The following is a 27,430-nucleotide window of genomic DNA, read 5'->3' on the forward strand; positions in this document are numbered from 1 at the left end:
TTTATAAAGACGTTCTGTTTAGAAATCCTTTTATTTAATCGTTTTTTTATCTGTCTTTTATAAAAAGTATCCTATACATATATATATATAGTTCATGTCAATTGCTTGTTTATAAAGATATTGTCGTTAAAAATCGTTTTATTTAATATTCTTTTTTTAACTTTTATAAAAGTATCCTATACATATATATGTATCCTGTACATATATATGTAGTTTATGACAAATTGCATCATTACATAGTACAAAACAAAGTCACTGTCGCTGTCTGTCGGTCCCTATGTATGCTTAAATCTTTAAAACTACGCAACGTATTTTGAAGCCGATTCTTTTAATAGATAGAGTGATTCAAGAGGAAGGTTTATATGTGTAATACATGTACAACCGGGCAAAGCCGGGGCGAGTAGATAGTTACATATATATAGTTCATATCAATTTTTTTTATAAAGACATTCTGTTTAAACATCCTTTTATATCATATTATATATATATATAACATATCTTTATCATCTTTATTATCATTTATATAATTATATATCTATCATTTATAAAAAGTATCCCCTGGAGTTCATTCCAGATACTATATGTAGGTATATAGTGTGTATTTCTTATACTACATATGTATTTCTTTTTTCTACAGAGCATAATATTAGATATACTAGTCGTCCAGTGGTCGAAACTCAACCATAATTGTTTTAAATATATTGTAATTTGTGAATTTATTATGGTTATGTTTGACATTCAGTAAGACTATACACAAATACTATTAATCTTTGAGAATAGATTTGACCACAGACTATAACAATCAACAAAAGGAATAAAATCAAACAAAAATTGAAATATTTGATTTGTCCATTACTAAGAAGAATGTTCGATTTCTAAATTCTTTCTTCTGTCGTCTTTATAACGTTTCAATAAAAATTATTATAGTATTACCAATTGACTTGCAAATTGTTATTGCAGATGGTAAATCTGATCCCACATAATATCGTCAGTCTCCCATAAAAATAATCCATGGAATAAATGTATGGGTGTTGTGGCACGCGCCTCCGACAGGGGTGAAGGCTGTAATAGATTTGGGGCTAATTCCCCGATAGGGCACTGATATGGAAACAAAATAGTTGGCGTATGAACCCGATAGATCGAGATTTTATAAAAAATAATATTCTTAGTTGTGCTCATTGAGTAGGTAATATAGACAGTCTCGAAGATCTAGGAGTTTAGCACTTTAAATAAATAAATAATCCCAAGACAATTCTCACAGCGCCATCTAGACCCAAATTAAGCTACGTAAAGCTTGTGTTATGGGTACCAGCACAGATAACATAATATAAAAAAAATCTATGTATATGTATCAGTTATCTAGTACCTATAACACAAGCTTTAGCTAGCTTAACTTGGATCTAGATGGCGCTGTGTTAATTGTCCTGAGATTATTATTATTAATATGTATTAGACAACTGATACAAATATATAGATATTTTATTTTATATTTTTGTAAATACATACATATACATAGAAAATACCCAAACCGATACAAAAATTCATACTCATGAATACAAATGTTTGTACTCTGCGAGGCATCGAACCCGCGACCATCGGAAGTATGGCGGTGTGGTAAACCGCTAAATCACCGGGGCCGTCAAAATATATACATAATCCACATTTGAAACAGCCAGGCCACTATATACACAAGAATTCAAATAATTGTACTGTGCGAGGAATCGAACCGGCTACCATTGGTAGTAAGGAGGTGTGCCACCGCTGGACCACCGAGGCGGTATTTAATGTTTCTACCCTCTCTCGCTGTAACCAACCCCCGCCTCGTTCTTATCAGCAAGCCGCACGCATCCCCCTACAACCCTGCAATTGGGGTGTAATGTTAGCCCAATGGAGTTTATAGGCAATTGTGTAATTTTTATAGGATTTTCACCAATTGATTTTGATGGTGTTGTATGATTAGGTTGATGCTCTTATTCATTACTAATGCAAGTTGTATGGTGCAAGCGAGACAGATTTATATATATATCTATACGTATAAATAAAATTGCAGTGTCTGTTTCTAATATTGAAATAACCATTTTTTACTACATGCATATGAATATAAATATGATACATACACCAAAATAACATTTTTTACAATTTTTGTCTGTCTGTCTGTCAGTTTGTTTCGACTAATCTCTGAAATGGCTGGACCGATTTTGACGGGACTTTTTTGGCAGGTAGCTGATGTAATAAAAGTAACTTAGGCTACTTTTATTATAGAAAAAATATCTTTATTTAGGAAAATAAAGTTAAATTCCACGCGGACGAAGTTGCGTGTACCTACAGCTAGCATAATGAACATGATGAACATAATAATATATATGTACATGAGTATACCGATTATCTAAATATATATATAACTCAAAGGTGACTGACGTAGTGATCTATCAACGTACAGCCCAAACCACTGGACGGATCGGGCTTAAATTCGGCATGTAGGTAGATGTTATGACGTAGGCATCCGCTAAGAAAGGATTTTGATTAATTCTACCCCCAAAGGGATAAAATAGGGGATGGAAGTTTGTATGAAACTTTGTCAATATTAAACCGATCGGGGCTGGGACTTTGCATGCATAAAGCTACTATGACGTAGGCATTCCCTAAGAAAGGATTTTGATAAATTTCACCCCTAAGGGGATATTAAATAATAATCGTAAAAACTTTTATTAACTGAACAAATCCCTCTAGATATGGTATTAAAAAAATATTATTACACTAGCTGTTCCCGCGACTTCGTCCGCGTAAAATCGTAGTAACCTAAGAAAAGTTTCATCGTACTTCAAAAATGAAAATTTCCATTCCGAATTTTATACAACTCAATCAACAGGTTAAAAAATAAGTTTCAAGCTTCTATCTTTGATAATGACGATACTTTTATTAACTGAACAAATCCCTCGATGTCGATATGGTATTAAAAAAAATATTATTATACAAAAAAGAGGAAGCTCCTAATCCTTACATCTACGCTTCTCAAACTTCAATTAATTAATGCCGGCGTTCAATTAGAAAATCTTTTTATTTCTCCACCAGCCGTGAAGATGTCAGATAAAGAGTATTTGGTAAAAACTCGGAGAAGTTCGTAGAATTTTTACCGATATAAAAAAAAGAGGTGAGCTATACTTTTTTTTATAACTCGCAATGTATTACTTATGTAATATTATCTTATCTGTGGTTTTTATACTTTGAGTCGGTCGTAACAGAATTTATTTGGAATTGAACCTGCGGCCACGGGATTGTAAAGTGGAGTACTAAACTGCTAGAGCACCGATGTCATCGATAGGTAACTAAAAGGTTAAAACTGCGGGCTATTTATATAGTTATTATATAGTTACTACTAGCGCCCGTGTTAAAGTTGATTAAAAAAAAAACAAATATCAACCTAAAAATGTAATTAGTCTGTGGTCTGTATTCTGTAGTATTAGAGAGTCTGTAAAATGTTGAGTTGTTAAAATTAGTGGAATATAAAGTTTGTTGAGAATAAAAATTGTGCGTTTGAGTTTTGAAGGTTGTTTTAGTGAAATAATTCCTTCAGCCCGCTACTTTTTTATATTTTTTTTTTATATTTTTAGCCTATGTCTTATTCTATAGCTTAGCTATTAATATAGCTTATATATCAATAAGCTATATTAACCTCTTGGTGAACCTTTTAAATCTATACATACTTCGCTATGTATGTTTTATAGAAATACTAGCTTACCCCTGCAACGTCAGTTGCATCACACGTACATGACATTTCTCATTATATTTCGCCCAATTTACATAATATCTTTTAAAATTATAACCTATGTATTATTTTTTTTTCGGACTACTCTAATGCTGTTGGCCGCAGCTGGCCTTTACAGCTTCACCGGACGATAGGAGGCGAGTGCAGATGGCACTCCAAACCCGCAGAAGGACTTATGGAACAGCTAAAGGTCAATTCCCACTAGGGGTTGGAACCTCGGCTCAGGCCGTCGTAATTTCGATCCCCGTTTGAACTGGACGGGGGATCAATCATGTATTATTCTACATAAGCTATATTACTGCAAAGTTTCATTAAAATCCGTTCAGTACTTATTTAACGATTTAAGATTTAACTTTATTGATATAGCGGAAAGAGGTTGCCAGTAATTGAAATAGAAATAGAAATAATCTTTATTCAAATAAACTTAATATAAGCACTTTTGAATAGTCAAGTTTTTTTATTCTACCGCTCATTCGGAATGCAGACTCATCACAAGAAGAATGAGCAAGAAACTTGTGTGTTGCTCTTTTAATTAAATATTCATTTGCTTATATTTAATTAACAATAAGGATTAGGCATGCGACAATCAACATGGAAACCGCTACGTACTAATATGGACTAATAACCCCATTGCTAGCAATATACTTGCGGTTCTGGAAATCATCATGTTAAATTCCTGGTGAATTTGTCACGATGTGCTAACTGAGCTGACCTCATGCTCATCTTATCATCCTCCACTGGTGCCCCGCCAGCGTAATCCGTTAGCGCAGGCGGGTGCACCAATTCATTATCATCCTTTAAAAAAAAATAAGAATCTGTCCGGATATATTACATTTTATCGTACCAGCCCGTCACGTGTCATCATTTGTCTATCTACCCTTAACACTTGACTTTCCCACCCTTAGGGTGACATAATCCCCTGGGAAACCAACCCTTATTGCAATGAACACTTGCGACTCTGTTTGGATTTTGTTATAATTGATAATAAATATTCAGATTTAAATAAATATTAGCGTTAAGTAATGTGGAGGGTTGTTGAGATTGTTTTTGACTAGTTTATGCACGCGACTTTGCTAGTATGACCAGAATGTACTGGGATAAATAATAACACGTTTGTGGGCGATAAAGAATTGTTATAAGATGTCTTTCTTTCTATCTTTCTTTCTTTCGTTCTTTCGTTCTTTCTTTCTGTCTGTCTTTCTTTCTTTCTTTCTTTCTATATATATTATATTAAAACACACGACTAACGGGTCAGGAAAGTAAACCGTAAGGAACAATAGAAAGAAGTAACATTTTATAAAACTTTTACAGTAGAAATATGTGAGCGATAAAGAAAACCAGGGAATTTTCGTAATATTTATATATTGTATACTAACTATGCCGGCGGTTTCACCTACGTTAAAATTCAATTAAAAATATAGCCTATATGTTTATCTGATGCAAGCTAAATTACTGTAAAGTTTCATCAAAATCCGTTCAGTATCGCCTAAAACATAATATATTTTTAAATTATAGCCTATGTCTTTTTCTGATGTATAAGTTATGTTACAATAGTTTCATCGATATCCGTTCAGTAGTTTTTGCGTGAAAGAATAACAAACATCCACCCATAATCACAAACTCTCGCGTTTATAATATTAATAATACGATTATACAAGGACACACGACTAACTAGGATCAGGAAGGGAAACCGTAAGGAACTATTGTTCCTTACGTTTCCTTTCCATGGAAAGAAGTGATAATTTAGAATAGAATTTCGTATTCAAAATATAAAACTCAAAGAAAATACCAAGTGACCCGTATTCCACATTTATTCTTCTTCATTAGTACCTATATAAAAAATAAGTATTTACGCTACAACATTTTAGTGTATTTTTAAGAGATATTAGTAGTAGAGGTAGACCTTGATAAAATTCCTCTGGATTTTATAATTAATAAGAAAGAGGAAGTGTCGTAACTAGAAAAATCGAACTTTACAATAATTCTTTAATTACAGGGTATTTCATTACAGGGTAATTATTAGAGGTAATGTATTAGACGACGGTCACTGTTTACCATCAAGTCAGCCATTATATTGTCATTCCATTCACATAAATAAATATAAAAAGTAAATAATGGTTTTATACCTGCCATTTTGTAAAATGATTATTAAATGGTTTCACATCTTCAAATTCTTACAAGTAGCGCCATCTAGAGGACAATGATATAAACATTTAGAAACTAAAAAGCACAGTTGGCTAAAAATGCTTGGTGTTCAATTACTTTCCGTAAAATGTATAGATGGCGCTGTTTCTAAATTGTGACTAAAATGGCGATGGTTTGTTCTGACGGTTGTTGTTTCTTATAGAACAATTTGTTTAATAATTTTGATTCTTATCACGTGTAAATAAAAAAAAAGTAATGAGGCGCTTTTTTTCTTTTATATTTTTAAGAATTTCCTATTTGAGAATTAGGATTGCGATAATAGAAAATAAATATAATAAAATTGAAGGTTCCTATATTAAGGGGCAAATTAAACACAGTTTCTAAAAATCAATCTAAGATTTACTTTATTAGGCATATTTCAGCGCTTGTTTACATAAAACCAACTCAAGAATATCTATTTGCCTGGAAAATCTTATATAACAATATCTGCTAAAATCTATATAGAGAAAGATCTATTCTGCACACAATTATTGTCAATTTTTTAAATTATTGTACATATCACTTGACAGAATTTTATTTTTTCTTATTAATTAATACCCTAAAAATGAAACATGGTAGATTTGAAGTAAATTCTATGTTTTATTTTATTTAAAAATGGAACCGACTAACTAGTTGGTAGTTCCATTTTTAAATAAAATAAAAATTTCACAGATCTTACTTTTTCGTGATCAATAGTAGCTAAGTATTCTAAATTCAAAAGCGGTGCATTATTTTTTTTATAGAATACTTAATTTTTAGACTAAGGTATACTCCCTTACTGCCAAGTGACATCACATAATGATATTATTGTCATAATTCTCTTTACATTAAATTCAAATGACTAAATTTTTTGTCAATATATTATGTACGATAGAATTTTTATTACAGACTATTAAAACAAATTATATCTATCTACTTATATAATTTGTTTTTCATTCATATGTTATTTGTAGGTAGGTACATACCTATAATGTAAATTTTTAAAGTGATATAAACTTTCTTCATGAAAATATAACCGACAGATTAAAATGCAGATCTATATGTATCTATTTAAATAATCTAATATTGAAAACTATATATTTGTAACTTCTCATTATCATTGTATCTATAAATATATCAGATAATTCATCAACTAATATATAAGTAAGTATATTTATTACTTAACTGCATTTTTCTATATATAATTAGAGATGATTTATATTGAAATATATTTTGTACAGTCTAAAGTCTTTTATGGAAACACTAAGCTAGTTAAAGCCCTTCTATCTTAATATCTACATAATTATTGTAAAAAATAACATTAAAAAAAGAATCATTAATATCATAAGTGTAAGTTAGCCGATAGCTCATTCAGAAGAAGATTAAAAAGAAAATATATTATTAATTAATAGAATTAAAGAAAATAACTTTTTTATTTAATCAATGTCCAGTACCCTACTGATTTTCTTTTTATAATAAACAATACAAAATTTAATAAAAAAAAATATAGAACTTAATGTAAACATCTTAGCCTGAATTGCAATTAAAAAAAGTATATATATTTCGTCTGCACGCTAACACACTTCTATCTGTTTAAAAAAAGTAAGAATTCAAATTCTATATCAAAAGTTACACAATTAAATCTGAATATTATAAATACGAATAATAACTTTCATTTATAAATACATGGCAGTTAATAATAATAATAATAATTCGTGTATCTAAAAATCTATATATATAATACTGAATAGAGGTTACAAACAGGCACTCGTCGCTACCACATCACATAAGCTAAAAGGCTAAGCCTTATTGACTAACAATATTACACATTTCACACAATAATTACACATCTTACACACTAATTTAATTAAAGAATCAAATTTAATTAAATATAAATTGCTGAGTCTTAGCACTGATAATTATATAGCCCATATATTTAATCATTCGTGCTAAGACTCAGCACTAAAGTTATTGATATAGCGTCAGCAACCGCAAAACGTATAGATATCTTTTAGTAGTAAGTACAGATTTGCTGAGTCTCAGCATGAATAATGAAATAGTACCCATATTACTCGAGTTATTGAGAGATCGTCAACAATCATAAAACGTACCGGCAGATATCCTTTAGTAGTAAATACAGATTGCTGAGTCTCAGCATGAATAATTAAATAGTACCCATATTACTCGAGTTATTGAGAGATCGTCAGCAATCATAAAAAGTACCGGCAGATATCCTTCAGTAGTAAATACAGATTGCTGAGTCTCAGCACGAATAAATAAATAGTACCTATATTACTCGAGTTATTGAGAGAGCATCAGCAATTATAAAACGTACCGGCAGATATCCTTTAGTAGTAAATACAGATTGCTGAGTCTCAGCACGAATAAATAAATACTACCCATATTACTCGAGTTATTGAGAGAGCGTCAGCAATTATAAAACGTACCGGCAGATATCCTTTAGTAGTAAATACAGATTGCTGAGTCTCAGCACGAATAAATAAATAGTATTATTATAGAGAAAGCATCAGCAACCACTTCAACCAGATATTCTGTAGTAGAAATGTCGATTAAACTAAATTTAATTTTATTATTATTGTCATTTTGTTTAGATATAATAAAATTATTCATATTAAGACCCGCCAGTCTAATACTAACAAACTTAAACACTAAATATTATATTAACAAATTATTTCAATAGTCTAATAAAATATGGAGATGGCAACATTCGTAAAAACGTTTTAAATGACAAACAATTTATCAAATAAACAGTCATTATTTTTTTTTAATGGCATTATTCAAATAAATATATAGGTTACCTATATACCTAAAAACTTCTGTGGGCATTTGGACTATTTTTTTTTAGTTTTTTCCTATTTTATTTTATTTGATAATAGTTTAATAAAATTAGCATAATATTGCCATAAATAAAATAAAATAAAATTCTATTCCTTGTAATAACAATAATAAATTAAACATTATTAATAATTTAAATTTAATTATTGTCTATTTATTTCATTCAATCTAATTATATTACATTTATTATTGTAATTCGCAAGCAAGCTGATCTTTAGGAAACTTATCACGTAAACACGAAGCTTTCTATGATACATATATTTTTTTTTATAATTTTCGTAATACATATTCATTTTATCGTTATTATAAAAAATCTAGAAAATGTATAAATTCACAACCTATTATTTGTCTATTAATTTTAATTTAATAATTCATAATTTGCTTCATTATATTTCGAATTATTAAATTTCTAAATGCAAATTAGTGATACGTATAATTAGTAAAAATCACGGGATCTTACCACGTTTTATATTTATTTACTGAGTTCCCGATATTTCGGTAGTGTTTCAACCACCATGATCACGGGTAGACTGAAGAGCAGCGGGTAGATGGAAAATGAAATCTTTTTATGAGCAGACATATGCGTCTACCTTCACACGTCTTCGTTTGTTGCTACTACTGGAACTCGCTCGATATTCATCTCGGCAAACTGTACTCACAGTATCTTTACGTACATTTAATACACTTTTTGATCGCGTATTTTGTTTTTGTTTAATTAAACCAATCACTGGATTCCAGGCATTAGAGAGCCTATAGCCGTCTTCTCGATTGAAATTTTTATATTTCTGTATTTCAATGGCCTCTCTAACCATTCTTGGGATATAATGCCGTTCTGATGTTAACACTTTTGGTTGGTGTAGTTCAATCCAGTGATTGGATTGAACTACAAAAAGTGTATTAAATGTACGTAAAGATACTGTGAGTACAGTTTGCCGAGATGAATATCGAGCGAGTTCCAGTAGTAGCAACAAACGAAGACGTTGAAGGTTATGTCTGCCCATAAAAAGATTTCATTTTCCATCTACCCGCTGCTCTTCAGTCTACCCGTGATCATGGTGGTTGAAACACTACCGAAATATCGGGAACTCAGTAAATAAATATAAAACGTGGTAAGATCCCGTGATTTTTACTAATTATACGTATAAATAATGACCGCGTCAAGTTTAAAACAGTACAAATTAGTGATGTTCAATATAATTGGTACTAGGAAACCATTTTTTTTATTATTACTTCGCAGGGTTTTAGGCCTTCTAAATACATATATAATAATATTTTTGCATTAAAATGTATATCTACATCTAATAATATGGTCGTTTAATAGTTTTAAATATTGAATAATATTTAATGATATATAACATTTGAATAAAGAATAAAATAATAGTGAGTAATATTTCTTTATATTTTCTCGTAAGTTTATTAATTAAAAATTTTATCTAGCTTTTATATTTTCAATAACATTAGATAATTAAATAAATATTAATAATTATAAAGTTATAAAACGTTAATAATAGGCTTGAATGGCAGGCGTAAGCTATTATAAAGGCAACCGTCTATAATGGACAATTTACACGACAATTACTTAAAAAGATTATATTATTTACTAACGACCGCCCCGGCTTCGCACGCCACAAATCTGAATCTGAATCTTGAATTTCCTGGCTTGACCTATATTATATATTTTCTTTTTATTGGGCTGTTTGGGCTATTGTCAGGTGCTTGAACTTGTAGCACTGCGACCTATATAGATCTGTTGTGCACGCCCTTTTTCAGAGTTCGCTACTTACCCATCAGGGAGAAGAATTGAAGGATATTCTTAGGAGCGATGGTTTTTATCTCAGGATAGAGTGCACACTTTCCAAAGGAGATATTACGTTTATGCATGAGAGCTGTAACCTCATAGGATGTGCAGTCGCGTTTCCCCTTCAGCTTGTCAAAATCTGCAGACCATATACTATAACCCGCATGTATTATACATATAACCCTTCCTCTTAAATCACTCTATCTATAGATAAAAACTGCATTGCAATCCGTTACGTAATTTATGAGATATAAACGAACAGACAGAGGCGACGACTTCGTTTTATACTATGTAAAGATACATAATTAACTGTTATAATTATAATAAAATCAAGAATTTTTTTTGGGCGTGAACTTAATAGTAAATATCCTACATATTGCTCTCGGCACCCCTCTGAGAGGGGGACAATATTTTGATGATTTTTCCACACAATAACAAAAATATACATGACGGATATTATTTAATTGAGTTTACACACTCTCTAGGCACCCTTCTTACAGGGTATCCCCCTGTAAGAGGGGTGCCGAGAGAGTGATAGTATAGGATAGTGATATTTTGATATTTTTTCTAGAAATAAAATACATGACGTATTGAGTTTATAATATAACCATTTTAAGTAAACAAATTTATTATTATAATTGTGTACACTAGTTTCATGACGATTTAAGATGCATCTTTCAAACACTACTGTATCTATTTAGAAAAAGTTATCAAAAGAAGATGAAACCGTGACATGACTGCCCATTGTTACCTCTTTGTCTTGCTTTTTTTTTATTATTATTTTATACATAATTGTATATGTAACTGTATTTTCTGTGAGAGGAACAGAAAAGAGTTTCGTTCATTCATTCATGATGTAGGATAGAAGTTTCTAGCGTTTAATTCTGTATGTATCATTAGATTAGAAACTTCTTTTTATTAAATAAATTAAAGTAAAAATTGTATTATACTCACTAAGTAACTCATCATTGGAAGGATAATGTGCTTGTAAAAGGAGTCGGGTGGAACAGCATGTATATGCATTAGACAAAGATAAGAAATTTAATGACACAAAAAGAGCTGTAACATAGAAATAGTAGAAAGACGAAGATAACAACATAAAAAAAGCTGTAGCATAGTAGAATTTCTTTTTCTGTTTGTATTAAAGGTTAAGGGCAATTCTTTTTCTGTATATTCCGAAAGAGGATTCGCGTTAAGATAAATAAATTATATTATTTAGCACACTATACTTAATTATTTACTAAAATAATAAATACTTGAAGAATTGTTACATGTAAATTAAACAATAATATGTAAATTATTATTATTTTCACATAATACACAAAAATTGTATAACGATATTGCTTTGTCCAGCAATGGCACATTAGTTGAGTTACTTTAGAAATTAAACATACTTATGTAATAACCAATATTTTTGTTAAATAAACAAAATTGATGTAAATAAACAGCCAAACTTTAATTCTAGTACAACTAGTTTATCAGACACTTTTTAAAATTATGTTTAGTATATAAAAATAGTTACAAAATAAACTTAAATTACAAAATAATAACGTATTCACCAAGAGACAGAAAGATGAAGACAGAATGAGACACAAAACCGAGAGAAAGAAACATAGAGAGAGAAAGATGCAATTTATATCACCATAATAATTTCAATATTTTAGTTAAAACAACAAACTAATGATTTTAATATCACTAACGCACATTTCATTCATAAGTTCACGTTAGGCGCTAAGAAAAATAATTGTTCCCCTAAATCTATAAATATTTATTTAACTAATTACAACTAACATATTTAAGATAATACATAAATACATATTACTGAATGGTTTCATATTTTGCCAATTTAAATTATAATTATAATAAAATATTTATATAAGTAAAATAGAATAAATAATAATATACTGTTTATTATATGGAACATTACTTTTTATTTTCAGAAGAATAAGAAGAATATTCTTCATCTTCTATTTTTTGTTCATAATTTCATATTATTAAGTTTCTGTGTTAATAATAATAAATAATAAATAAAATAATATTATTAAGTATCCGGTCAGGACTCTGAAAATAATGAATTTGTATTTTTGGTTGTTTAATTCCCATAACATGTTTGTAAATAGACATATAACAGAAATGAGCATTGCAACGAGAGACAATTGGTAAAATCTATATTTGTATGTACATACATGTTGAAAAACTGTATGATAATTTTTTTGTATTATTCTAATAAATATTTAACTCTACTATATAACTCTGGCAAATAATTGCATTATTTCTCCTTCACGTGTAAACGAGAAATTTTCGTAAATCGTAAATTTCAAACTGATTACTTCTATATTAATTATTATATTATCTAATTAATTAACAATTACATAATTTAATCATTTGATTAAATAATTATTGTCTCTATTTATTGTCATAGTAAAGGTAGGAAAGCTCGATTTAAAAGTATTGTTAAAGATAATTTTGCTATTTGGAAATACGAGATATAGGTTTTTTTACTAATATTAATAACTAGGGAGTTTATAGAGAGGTAAAGAATGGACCACAGCACTCTTATGATATATACATAATTATAGTAAATAAAATATTATTGAATGTAACTTATATATAATATATAAAAAATAACACTGCAATTCATATAAATGTAAAAATTATATATAAAAAATTCCATATTTATTAGTTTATTTTTATTTTACGCGTTCCTAGAAAATAAGAACAGCACTTTATGATAAAACCTGTCAGTAAATAATTAGAAAAAAATATTTTTGTTACTTTTAATTTAAAGCTTCAACTTCATTTATTTTAGTTTTAAATGTATACCATACCTACTAAAAATATTATAAATATTCTTTAATTATTATTTTATGTTTTATGTTTCATAACTTCTAATGATATTTTCTTAAATTTACCTCATAATTTGAATTTCTTGCCTAGCCACCACTGGCTATAACAAAAAAAAATATTAATGTTAATCTTTTTTGTTTAAAATTGCAGTGTTATTCTTTATTTAATAATTCATAATTATAAATAAAATTATAATTAAAGATATGGAATCGTCGATATGCAAGAATAATATGAGTTTATAGTAAACATTATAGTGTAAGGGACCACCATAAAACTGTGGCGTCATAGTTTCTTTTATTTTAAAAATTGAATAAGCACAGCCAACATTTTGCGGTGGATTCGATACATTGTGATTCTTACACACACTGTCACATTATTTAACTGACACTGACCCTCGCTGTATTTTCTTAACCCTACATAAGAGATCTTTTCTTTAATAATTCCCATAATAAAACATACAATAAAATAAAACAAGATAAATAAAATAAATCAATATAAACAACTTAATTAATCAATTATTCTGGAAACGCGATAATATTATAATGAGCAAACTTACTGTAATATTTCTAATTAAAATTCAAAATTGACTATGCCCATATCCTTTTTACCTTTTAGGCGAGAGACTTTGTACATAATTTGGATCCATTTCATCCAAATCCTTACCCTTTGTCTCCGGAACGCAGCAGACCACAAAGCAAAGACCTCCAACACTTATAGACGCGTACAACCAGAACGCTCCGTGCAAACCAAGAGTTTGTTGGAAATCTACAAATGTTTTGACTCCAACGAACGCGCAGAGGTAACTAAACGCTGTAGCCATTGCGCTGCCAAACGCTCTGTACTCCAGGGGGAATAGTTCCCCAATAAGCAACCAGGATATCGGACTCATGCCCAAGGAAAACGCTATCGTAAACACCAGCACACATAACAGAGGAATCCAATCATTCTGTCCAATTGTCTGATGGAACATCACGTTTTGAATTCTCTGATTTCTATGCACTTCTTCGTAGTACGCGTAACTGCCAAAACCGGCTAATGCCATGGACATGAGGACTGAACTGACTATCAATAGTGGAAGTCGACCAACGGTATCAATTAATAAACCTGAAAGACATGACGCGAGCAGCTGAACGAAGGAGACAGCTATAGCAGCACCGTGAGGGTTCATGCCACCGAAAGTCTTTCTAAAAATGGGAACCGCGTAGAAAGAAAAGGCATGTGCGCCAGAAAAGCGTTGGAACATCATCAATCCACAAGTAACTAGGATAGGGCCGAGTAACCTGTTCATAGTTCTTACATCGAGTGAATTGATGAATTGTGTGCCTGACATTTGACTTTGCCTTTGACTGAAGTTCTTGCTCGCGAGGACGTTTGTCCGTATAGTCGCTAATTCCTGAGCGACATCGGAGTTGGGTCCCCGTAACCATAGCAAACTTTTGTAGGCTTCCTCATCTTTCCCTATTAACATGAGATAGCTTGGCGTTTCTGGTATGTAGAGAACGGTACAGAAGAGAAGTAGAGGAGCAGCTGATATGCAAAGCGCTAGTTGCTGCCAGTCTAGATAGGCACCGATGGTAAAGCTGAATAAGACTCCAAGATGGCCGACGATTTTCAGGACGGCACTGAGGCAGCCCCGTATATCTGGGACTGATATCTCGCTGATGTACACCTGTAATTAAAAATATTACAAATGAGAAAGAGTTAATTTTAAATTTGTTTTATATATAATTTATTTAGGTACATATTTCTAATTTAAAATTTAATGCCATCGGTCTGTTTCTGCGCTAACTTATTTTGAACCACGCAGTGAATTGTATACCTGCGCGAAATCGAGGCGTATAGATAATATAACAAATACTAGGGTACTTATTATATTATCTAGCAATTTTCTATAATATGTTCCAAAACATATTCGAAAACTACGTTACGTATATGTTTAAATAATAAATAACCCCCCAAAAGCACTGTCTCAATATATATAATTCGTCTGTGAGTGCCTTTGTGACTTAAATCCTAAACGGCTGAACTGAAATTATATTTTTGTTCGTAATTTAATGGGTTTCTGGAACATTCTATTGGACCCGGTAGGTAACTTTGCTTTTTTGGGTAGTACGCCTCTCGGATCTACCATTATCTATATATTAATATGTAAAGCAAAAACTTTTACCCTTTTTACGAAAATTGCGTGGTCGAAGGTATCAAATTTCGCAAAATTGAAGTGCAGAAAAAGGAGTGCAGAATACTAATATTTTAAATTATGGATAAAAATACATTAAATCAATAAAAAACATTACACACACTACCATGTACTTGACACACATACACTCATATACTTTTGTTTTAATTGTTATTGATATTTAAGGATCTTTTATATTCATTACTAGCCGTTTCCTGCGACGTCGTCCACGTGGAATTTAACTTTCATTTTCTAAAATAAAAGTAGCCTAAGTTACTCCTTATTACATCAGCCAATAAAAGTCCCGTCAAAATACGTCCAGCCGACAATTAGAAAATAGCTAGATATAACAAGTACTAGGGTACTTATTATATTATAGCTATTTTCTACAACATGTTCCAAAATATGTTAAAAAACTACGTTATGTATATGTTTAAATAATAAATAATACCCTCAAACCATTACGAATAAAGCACAATGATACTTGATGGTTGAGCGAGAAAGACAAACTTAGCATTCCATGGGTGCACTGTGCGGGTGGCGGGTCCAGGGTCCGGGGTGTGGCAGAAAGCAAACTGAGCAGTTCCCGGTACTTGAAATTCAAGTATAAGTCTAAGGGGTCTCTCTACCAACCTACGTCACAATACCTTCACAACTCAACCATAACATTATAATATAAGTTAAAAAATTGCATGTCAAACTTTAAACAATCTCGGAACATTTAACGGTCTAGAAAAGTTAACCAATAAATTTTAACTCCAACAAATTTTCCAGAACGTAGTATTATAAACCTTAGACCTTGCAACGTAAAAACTAATGGACCATTTTGTGAGAGCAATAAATGAAGAGGCTCGATATCTTAAACAATACAGTTTAATCACACTAATCTCGTTTCAGGCAATTACCTAATTTATAATTAAACAGCTGCTCGTAGGTATTAAGGCAAACAAGCTCTCATTTCATTTTCATCTCAGCTTGGGAACTAATAAATAATAATTTTATCACGGGCAACTTTCCTCCTTGTGCAGGGTTGACGATGATTTTTATTTGTTTCAATTACAGATTTTTATAATGACATATTGTAATTTAAATAATGTAAATTAAATATTGTAATGGGTGAAAACTGTGATTGGTACAGTTTATGCTGTAAATAATATAATTGACGTAGTGGAGTAACTTGAAACAGTAATGCTCGCTATAAAGTTCAAACTTGTGGCGGCGTGGTGGGCCGGGTCGATGTGCTCCCTCTAATATGGTTGAGTGCAATGATGGCTGGCTCATCCGTCATACTCGTGTACGGGTGCTGCTTGTGGGGACTGGTCTGTTCAGGTTGCGAACACTGATTAGATTTTTTGATTTTTTTTGATTTTTTTTTATATAGCATATGCTGGTGGTCACTCTATTCTCCCAAATTTGAATTTAAATGAAATAGTATTATTATAAATATGTACAACATTAAAAAAAAAAAAATACGAGCTGAGTTTCTTGTCAGTTCTTCTCATCTCGAAATCATTCCGAACTGACGGTAGATTTGACATATCATAAGAGTCTGTAATAGACCTACATGAATAAAGATATTTTGAATTTGAATTTGAATTTGAATTCAGACACTAGTCGAAATTCGACCATAATCTATACATATAAATCAAATTGGAGTGTCTGTAATTGCAATAACTGTTTTTTTACTATATGCATATGAATATAAATACGGTACAAACATCAAAATATCATTTTTCGTCTGCCTGTCTGTTTGTTCCGGCTAATCTCTGAAATGGCTGGACCGATTTTGACGGAACTTTTATTGGCAGGTAGCTGATATAATGAGTAACTTAAGCAACTTTTATTTTAGAAAATGAAAGTTAAATTCCACGTGGACTCCGTCTCGGGGAACAGCTAGTAATGTAATATAAACGATCTTTGAATATCAATAACAATTAAAACAAAAGTATATAAGTGTATGTGTGTCAAGTACATAGTAGTATGTTTAATGATTTTTATTGATTTAGTGTATTTTTTATCCATAATTTAAAATATTAGTATTCTGCACTTCTTTTCTACAAGTTTGCGAAATTTGATACTTTCGACCGCGCAATTTTCGTAAAAAGGGTAAAAGTTTTTGATTTACGTATTAATATATAGATAATGGGAGATCCGAGAGGCGTACTACCCAAAAAAGCAAAGTCACCTACCGGGTCCAATGGAGTGTTCCAGAAATCCATTAAAATACGAACAAAAATATAATTTCAGTTCAGCCGTTTAGGATTTAAGTCACAAACGCACTCACAGACGAATTATATATATTGAGACAGTGCTTTGTTACGGACTAGTTCTTATCCAGCTGATAGTAACACTGTCAATTACAAATTTAGGAACCATTATCCTATGAATAACTGTAAGGTAAAGTCTGATTCTGAAAGCTAGAAATTTTTGAGTGTAATTATGCGATTTGAAATCTAAACTCTAGCCGTCTTCCTATATTTTCAAAAAAGCAAAGTCACCTACCGGGTCCAATGGAGTGAGAGCCAGAGAGAGTGTCCAATGGAGTGAGAGAGTGAGAGAGAGTGAGGAGAAACCCATTAAAATACGAATAAAAATATAATTTCGGTTCAGCTATTTAGGATTTAAGTCATAAACGCACTCACAGACGAATTATATATATTGAGACAGTGCTTTGTTATAGTGTTCTCTAATGTTATTGTTTCGTCGTAAGAAAAAAATTATTTTTTTATTTTGAAAAGAAAGACGTTTCTTTTGGAGTATTTATTATTTTAAGGCGTACCTACTATTGTTTGAATCGAATACGGACTAGTTCTTATACAACTGGGAGTAACGCTGTCAAAATCAAGAGCACTAATATTTTATTTGAATGTTATAATATGGCACACCCAGTACTAAACTGGATTAACGCAAAAATTACAAATTTAGGAACCATTTTCCTATGAAAAACTGTAAGGCAAAGTCCAATTCTGAAAGCTAAAAATTTTTTAGTGTTATGATGCGATCTGTTGAAATCTAAACTCTAGCCCTCTTTCTATATTTTCTAATTCATACACATTTTTAAGCGACTTCCAGTTTGGTGTAGATAAATTCTGGGATTGGTTTCCAATACCAACAAGTGTGGGGGGAAAGGGAATTGTTAGTAATGTTGACTGATGATCTCATTGGTAGCAATGGTTGATTGTCAGGTCGACCTCCACGCGGTTCCCCCTGGAAACCATCGACATAAATTCTTGATAAATTTGTCCCGATGGGCTAACTGACCTGACCTCATGCTCATCTTATCATCCTCCACTGGTGCCCCACCAGCGTAAACCGTTAGCGCAGGCGGGTGCACCATTTCATTATCATCCATAAAAAAAAATACCAACAAGTGTTCAGTTGATTTACGCCTTTTGAACTGCTTTTATGCGTTCATTTATACGACGGCTATTGTTCTTTTTGGGATGGGACCCAATCACTGGAATGAACTACACCAATCAGAGGTACAACAAATGCTTCAATCAATACATCCCAAATGCTTCAAAAGATTTTATTTATATTTCAATTGTCTATAACATATGTATGTCTATTTAATCCCATAGCTAGCAATAATATATTGACTTCTCCCTGGAAATCATCGTGATAAATTGCCACGACGAGCTTGACCTGACGTAGTCAGGTATCACCTACTAGAGTCCTGCCAGCTTAAACAGTTAACACGGAGGGATGTACCATTTCTAAATATTATTTTACTAGCTACCAGCCCCGGCTTCGCCCGGGTGTACATACATGTATTATATATATAAACCTTTCTCTTGATTCACTCTATCTATTAAAAAAACCGATTCAAAATCCGATGCGTAGTTTTAAAGATTTAAGCATATATAGGGAGAGACAGTGACAGATACTTTATTTTATACTATATAATGATGATAATGATAAAGTAATGATACGGAACGGTGGAGGAATATTCATAATTAAAAAAAACTGTCTTTGTTTGAAGTTGGCAACCCTAGTTGTGAGAATTTTGTAAGTCTGACGTCCCGGTGAGGCACACATAACTTGGGCGCTATTTAAGGAAAATGCGAGCGAAGTTAGCATTTATCAATTATTAATGGGGTGTTACATGCTCGTGAAATTGTGAGACAGTCTTTATATAGTAATTTTATGAAACAATTTTTTTTATTAAATATCTCTAAAAAGAATTTCACTCAACAGATTTATGGGCCGTAGTGAAAGAGCATAGACATCCGTGTTCTTAAACTTTCGCGATGAATACACATTATTGGTATAGTTAAACGGGTTTTAAGATGAATAATTTTATGGCAAATAAAATCCACGTGGTGAATATTATCCACAAATGGTACGGGAGGGCAATAAATGTTCAATAAAGTTTAAATTATTATAATATCTATACATATAAATAAATTGTAGTGTATGTTTGTAATACTGAAATTACCATTTTTTACAATATAAATACGGTATATGCACCAAAATAATATTTTTTTAAATTTTTGTCTGTCTGTCTGTTTGTTCCGGCTAATCTCTGAAATGGCTGGACCGATTTTGGCGGGAAAAGATATATAATTATTAAAATAACATAATTGATATTTTTATACATACTTCTGTAAATACCACAAATTACCACGAAATGTATATTCGTCTTTCTTTTGGGTTACGGCCCAAAAATGTTAATTAGGTACCATATAACATGACTCTGCCGATCCATCTGTCTGTCTGTCCGTCTGTCCATCACAGCATATTTCACGAACTTATTAAAGTAACAAATGTGTTGGATAATTTAAACAACATATTTAAATTATTCAACACATTTTTAAGGCCTCAGTAGTCTGGCGGTTTAACATACCGCCTTACTTCCGATGGTCGTGGGTTCGGTTCCTCGCATAGTATAATTTCTATTAATTAGTATCGTTGTTTGTATTGGCCCGGGTGTCCTTTCTTCACACTGAGCTGTGTACCGCTTTGTATTGCTTACAGGTTTATCCATATTGTATTGTATTGGTTTAAATAATAATCTGCATTATATATTATTTGTAATTAAGCCTAATTGTGTATTCTAAGATAGAAAAAAAATCTTATCTATCTATAAAAAAAAAATTATGTTCTGTCTTTAACAAAATAAAAGAACTTCCAATTCTAATTGTAATGTCAGGTAATTCAAACTGAGTGATAAGATATAAATCTTAAGAGACAGTCCTGATCTTCTTGTCAAACTCAGACACCATAGTAATTGCTTTGGGAATATGCGGGCCTACTGAAAATTAGTTTCTTCAACAAGATAAAAGCATTTGTTATCTACTGAAAGGATTATAACCTAATGTTTCAGCAATAAGGTCCAATTTGGGATGATTTGCTGGCGACAACGGATCAGAGATAAAACAGGGACGTGGATGGTTTGACAGAATTTTAATGGTTCAGCTGAAATTTAATTCACAATCTTGTTTACTATTATGGACTCATGTAAATTTGTTAAAAGCGGAGATACCCTCTTTGGCTGTATTGGTATAGTGGGTATATATTACGCCCTCGGTGGTCGCGGATTCAATTTCTCGAGCAGTATAAACATTTTGTTATCATGATTGATTGTATCGGTCTGGGTGTTCTCTATGGATAATATGTATGTATTTACGAAAAAAAAAATCTACGTATTAGTTATCTAGTACGCATAACACAAGATTTAGCTAGCTTGGGTCTAGAGTGTGCTGTGTGAATTGTTCGGAGATTATAGTAATAATAATCTCATTAATTATAGTAATAATAAGATTATAGTAATAATAATCTAATTATATTGGTATGGTGGGTAAAATTAACGGCCTCGGCCATTAATTAAAAAAAATATATCTGTTTGTTTCTTCTTGCTAGTCTCTGAAACGGCTAGACCGATTTTGATGGGATAGTTAATATTATACGGACTAACTTATCCAAATTTTATTTATTTGTACCTACATTTGTAATATCTCTACCAACACACGGCACCCTTCCATTAGTTTAAGTCTCTACATAACTTATGTAGAGTTAACTCCAGTGTAAATCAGTCCGCGTTACGACTCCGCGTTGAATGTACGCGTTACTAATAAGCCATGTAACATACTATCAAATAAACTTACTAATGTAGTACAATCATTCCATCTGTGTACTCACTACCTAGATACTACAGCAAACAAATAATTTTAGTAGCGACATCTCATCACTGCAGCTAGCGACGACATACGTACGGTTCTGGATAATAACTGGAAAAGAAGTGTTAAAGATGATGATCCCTATGGGTCCCCCCGTTCTGTCTCTACCATGCTTTCACACACACACACGACACCGTCCTCGCCGGTGAAGACAACGACCTCAAACATACCATACCGCGCAATCAACCGCGCGCCCGGGCCTCCGGTCGACCCTACAATCTATCCCCCGTCCAATTTAAACGAGGATCGAAATTAGGCCTGAGCCGAGGTTCGAACCCCTAGCAGTGCCCTCAAACTAAAGTCGTTTCCGTCAGGCGCGTGTTGATTTTCAGCTGCTATAAGTCCTTCCGCAGGGTGGAGTGCCATCTGCACTCGCCCCCTATCGTCCGGTGAAGCTGTAAAGGCCAGCTGCGGCTTGCATTAGGGTAGTTCGAAAAAGAAATGAAGATCACGCCTATGGCGTGACTTGGGAGAGTTCTATGTCCAGCAATAGACTGGAATGCACTGATGATGATGATGATGATGATTTCATCATTATAGTTATATAAAATGTCATAGATATTTTAACTCCACGTGGTCGAAATTGCGTGTAACGATTAGTAAACAATGATAATAATACAATACTTAATATAAAATACTTTAAAGAATTGTGTACAAACCTGTGACAGCATAGTCAGAATAGAACAGCAAAATCCTCCCAGGAAGGCGGTAATGCACATCATCCTGACGGATGTGGCCAGGACTGTGAGCAGCCAGGAGAGACTGCATGGTGCTGCTGCCAGGGACAAGACCCGGCGACGACCGTGACGCATTGCTGCTCCTCCTGCCATGCCGCCGAAGAGTGCACCTGGAATGTATATAATGGTCTGGAGGTTCAGCGCACCGTCTTACTCGCGGCACTCCTGGTTGCCTTTCCGATCGATCTCCCGTCAAATTGTAACGGGGATCAAAATTACGACGGCCTGAGCCGAGGTTCAAAACCCTAGACTTCCCTCAGCCCCTAGCGGGTTTGGTATGTCATCTCAGACTTGTCGTTATATTTCGTATCCGTCAGGCAAAAGGAGTATCAGAAAGATATACCTATATATTAGAGGCCGCTCGATAAAATAAGTTCTTAACGTGAGATTTCACACAAACATATCATATCATCTTTATTTAGCAATACTCAATTAATGTCGTAATTTATATTTCTTATAGATATCTGGAAGGGTAAGAAAACGCAAAGATTATAAAAGGTAACATACTTTATTAAGTAACATTCATATAATTTAATAATTCATACTATATATAGAGAGAGACATATTTAAAGGTAGAGTCGGTATGTAATAAGTTCTTATCGTGAGATATTCACACAAACGTACAAATTACCTCATATATTTTATTTAGCAATACATGGCCAATTAATGTAGTAATTTATATAAAATTATGCGTTGGCCGGGAATCGAACCCGGATCAACTGCTTGGAAGGCAACTATGCTGACCATTACACCACCAACGCAGTTATGTACTATTATAAAATGGCGTAACATAATTTATTATATGACATATACAATTTAATAAACACATGATTAATATTTGGCTAATTAATGTAGTAATGTTTCAAAATTATGCGTTGGCCGGGAATCGAACCCGGATCAACTGCTTGGAAGGCAACTATGCTGACCATTACACCACCAACGCAGCTATGTACTATTCTAAAATGGCGAAACATAATTTATTATACGACATACACAATTTAACAATACAATACACGTGACCAATATTTGGCTAATTAATATAGTAAGGTTTTAAAAGTATGCGTTGGCCGGGAATCGAACCCGGATCAACTGCTTGGAAGGCAACTATGCTCACCATTACACCACCAACGCCTTGTTTCAACTATCTCAAAGTTACGACTACATATATGGAGAAACGTAATATTTATTTCTAAATATTTGTATAGCTGAAAATATCTGTTAAACATCTTAGTGTCTATTTAAATAAAGTTGTATTCTCTACGTGTAGTAGAGAATAAACTAAAAAGTCAAAAATCATTTTAATTTAGTCATTTTATTATATTCTTCTGACTTTTTAAGTTATGTAATAATAATAATATATCAACAATATGCTTGACCAATTCACACAGCGCCATCTAGTCCCAATATAAGTAAAACTTGTGTTATGGGTACTAGACAGCCCAGCCAGTAAACTGAAAACTGTAAAATTTAAATGTAATAAAACCTGTAAACGATTATGAGGGAAAAAAATGAGAAACTTCATTCAACATTCAAAACTAGCTAACTCGCGTGACTTCGTCTGCAACACACTTATCATTATATATAGCCTAATTAACGGAATATCTTTTTAAATTATAGTCTATGTTTTATTCTGATGTATAAGTTATGCTACTGTAGTTACATCAAAATCCATTCAGTGGTTTTTGCGTGAAGGAGTAACGTAATAAAGTAAGTAACGTAATAAGTAAAGTCATAGTAGCTTTATGCATGCAAAGTCTCAGCCCAATCGGTTTAATATTGACAAAGTTTCATACAAACTTTCATCCTCTATTTTATCCCTTCGGGGGTAGAAATAATAAAATCCTTTCTTAGCGGATGCCTACGTCATAACATCTACCTGCATGCCAAATTTCAGCTCGATCCGTTCATTGGTTTGCGCTGTGCGTTGATAGATCACTATGTCAGTCACTTTTGAGTTATATATATTTAGAAAAAGAAAACAAGTTAAGAAGAGCACGCATCAGTCTGTGGAAAAAAATTCAGTTTTACCTAAGAATGAAAGAGACGCCAGCCACGAAGCCTGCTGATCTGTCAGTTGGAAGTCTCTCCTGGTAGCATTAGCACCAGGCCCTTGCAAAGACGCAATAGCAGGTGAGCTGTAGCCCTTGCCCAGACCAGCGGAAAATGGTGCCAAAGACACTGCAAGCGCGGCCAGAACCTGAGAACAAGGTGTGTATGTTAATAAAACATATATTGCATCGTGTGGGAGAGGGAAGAGGGAGGATATTGTACTACCTACCCTACCTACCTAACCTACTATTGGTTCAACTGCTAACAATGTACATATAATAATAATAATAATAACTTCGAGAATTAAAAGAGTAAAGAAATAATAATAACCATGGACAATTCACACAGCGCCATCTAGTCCCAAGATAAGCAGAGCTTATCAGGCCTATGTCCAGCAGTAGACTGCAGTGGGCTGATGATGTTGATGATGATGAAGCAGAGCTTGTGTTACATTTGCTAGACAACTGATAGAAATACATAGATACATATTTTGTAATTAGATATATAATATACATAGAAAATACTCAGACCGATACTAACATTTATATTCATAAATACAAATGATAGTACCTTGCGAGAATCGAACCCGCGACTTGGAAGTAAAGCGGCGTTCCCAAACTGCTAGACCACCGAAGTATCTGAATAGAGATATCAATTGTAAAGAAATAAATTAAAGGAAATATAACATTACAATACTGCCGAAGACAATGGCTGTATAGGCTCAGTGCTCTTGCCTTTACCTGAGACGAGAAAAATGTAGTAAAAAAAAAATTATCGACCTATTTTCTAAAGGTGCGATATATATAGAATGCGCGTAAAAAAACCATAAAACTTTCGTAGCCGCGTAAAAAAGGGCACGGTGTTGACGATAACCGGGTGATTTCGTGTATTACCAATAAAATATAATGAATTCTACGTCACGTGCGTACGTGCTTCTAGTCTGATGTATGAAGCCTTTTTACCACAGAACTTTCGTTCACAAATGCAGACTATTGAAAAGGTTTTAACACTTATTAGGATTATGCGCCGGGTTTGTGATAAGTTATTACGTATCCACAATATTGAACATCATCATTACATAGTATAAAATAAAGTCGCTCTCGTTGTCTGTTCCTATATATGCTTAAATCTTTAAAATTCCGCAACGGTTTTTTTTAATAGATTGAGAGATTCTAGAGGAAAGTTTATATATATTATATGTATTATACATGTAAACCCGGGCATTTTATTTATATTTTTAGATTTTAAATTTAATGCGTAGCTACCTAAACGTGTTACTATGATAAATTTTCTACAATAACTAATGAAATTCTATGAAATTTCGTCCATAGAATAACACAACCAACATCAACATTTCATACTAGTCACATTTTCTTCATACAAGTTTGTTTTAGAATTACAATTAAAAAAAGGACGTGTCTTTAATTAATTCGTATGAACAATCCAAGATAGTAATAAAATAAGAAAAAATATGCAAGACATTGGAATTATATTGAAAAAAATACCTTCATATTTACTGTAATAATAGAGTAAGACGAGTAGAGCCGAACGTAAATATTTACGGCAAAATTTCGATTGAAAGTATTGCTATCTCGCTTGGTTGAACGGAGACACAAGGTCTCTGAATAGAGATAGAACGAATACTGAAGAATACTAATACATGAAAAAAAATGTTAAGTAAACATTGAGATTAATTTAAATTTGACTTTGAAATATATGATGAATGTAATAAAATGAATTATTTTCAAAAAAATACTTTAAAGTTCTTCTAAATTTCAAAATCAATAAACCGGTTATTTTTTTGCTGCACTAATTACATCATTATCTTCTATAATAATCTCAGGACAATTCACACAGCGCCATCCAGTTCCAAGTTAAGCTAGCTAAAGCTTGTGTTATGGGTATTAACGTAACAGATACATAGATATATTTGTCGTAAATTCATACATATTTAATATAGACAACACCCAGACGGATGTAAACAATCATACTCATGAATACAAATGTTTGTACCGTGCGAGAAATCGAACCCGCGTCATCGGAAGTAAGACATTAAACCGCTATACCACCGAGGCCGTCAATAAATAGATTTTGCTAGTCTTTTTTCTGGTATAAAACGTTTATCTTTATTTCTTGTGTTATAATTGTTTTATATTTTCCTTATTTTGTATGACACAACCGTCGTAATTTTATTACTATTACGCGCATACTTCTCTTAAACATTCTACATGAAAGACACTTGAAAACACATTATGCAGTTTCCATCAACAAGCACAAACATTCTAACGACGTTTATTACCACAGACTCAAAACATCATGGTAATTTAGGAAATATGGCACAGCCGAGGGTGCTCACCAGTTTGCACGGTAAATTAAATTTTACCTTCATAATTATGCAAAGAGCATTAACTTAAATTATTAAGAGTAAATATGTTTTTAGCAGTAAGTGGTTGAAAGCTTCTTACTTCCCGTGTATGTTGTCCAACAAATTCAATAGAGCTATCAACATTTAAAGACTTGCTGAAACCTGTGGCTTTGTTCGCATTATCTTTGATGTCAATTGGATCTATATACTGAACTGGACGGTAGGGAAAAAAAAATATAATGTAAAAACTAACGGTCATAAGCGGCTAAAATGTCCAACATGAATAAATGATTTTTGAATTTTGAATATTGAAGTCTAGCAGTTTAACACATCGCTCTATAATTCACATAACGCCATCTAGTTCCAAGCGAAGCTGAGCTTGTGTTATGGGCATTGGGCAACTTATATAAATACTTAGACCTATTTTTAGGTGTGCTACATTCACCGCCGCCAAAAATCGCGACGAAAATCATAGGATAAAAATATGAATAAAG

General features: G+C 32.3%; 1 protein-coding gene and 3 non-coding genes across 4 annotated transcripts in view; all 4 read right to left on the minus strand.

Annotated features, from left to right (window-relative positions):
- Window positions 1-14,034: 14,034 nt before the first annotated feature.
- Window positions 14,035-27,430, minus strand: part of LOC131854223 (facilitated trehalose transporter Tret1-like) — a 28,172-nt gene continuing 14,776 nt past the window's right edge. Inside the window, exons 2-4 of the mRNA XM_059205354.1 lie at window positions 24,551-24,719; window positions 22,445-22,632; window positions 14,035-15,099 (exon numbers count right to left, since the gene is read on the minus strand). Of these exons, the coding sequence (XP_059061337.1) occupies window positions 14,035-15,099; window positions 22,445-22,632; window positions 24,551-24,719 (1,422 nt within the window). The remainder of the gene's footprint in view (window positions 15,100-22,444; window positions 22,633-24,550; window positions 24,720-27,430) is intronic.
- Trnag-ucc (transfer RNA glycine (anticodon UCC)) lies at window positions 23,212-23,283 on the minus strand. Its single transcript has one exon. It is a non-coding gene; the product is annotated as a tRNA-Gly (tRNA).
- Trnag-ucc (transfer RNA glycine (anticodon UCC)) lies at window positions 23,394-23,465 on the minus strand. Its single transcript has one exon. It is a non-coding gene; the product is annotated as a tRNA-Gly (tRNA).
- Trnag-ucc (transfer RNA glycine (anticodon UCC)) lies at window positions 23,582-23,653 on the minus strand. The gene has a single exon. It is a non-coding gene; the product is annotated as a tRNA-Gly (tRNA).

The sequence above is a fragment of the Achroia grisella genome, unplaced genomic scaffold, assembly GCF_030625045.1.
Source record: "Achroia grisella isolate CSIRO2021 unplaced genomic scaffold, CSIRO_AGI_Agris_v1 utg971, whole genome shotgun sequence".
Lineage (NCBI taxonomy): Eukaryota > Metazoa > Arthropoda > Insecta > Lepidoptera > Pyralidae > Achroia > Achroia grisella.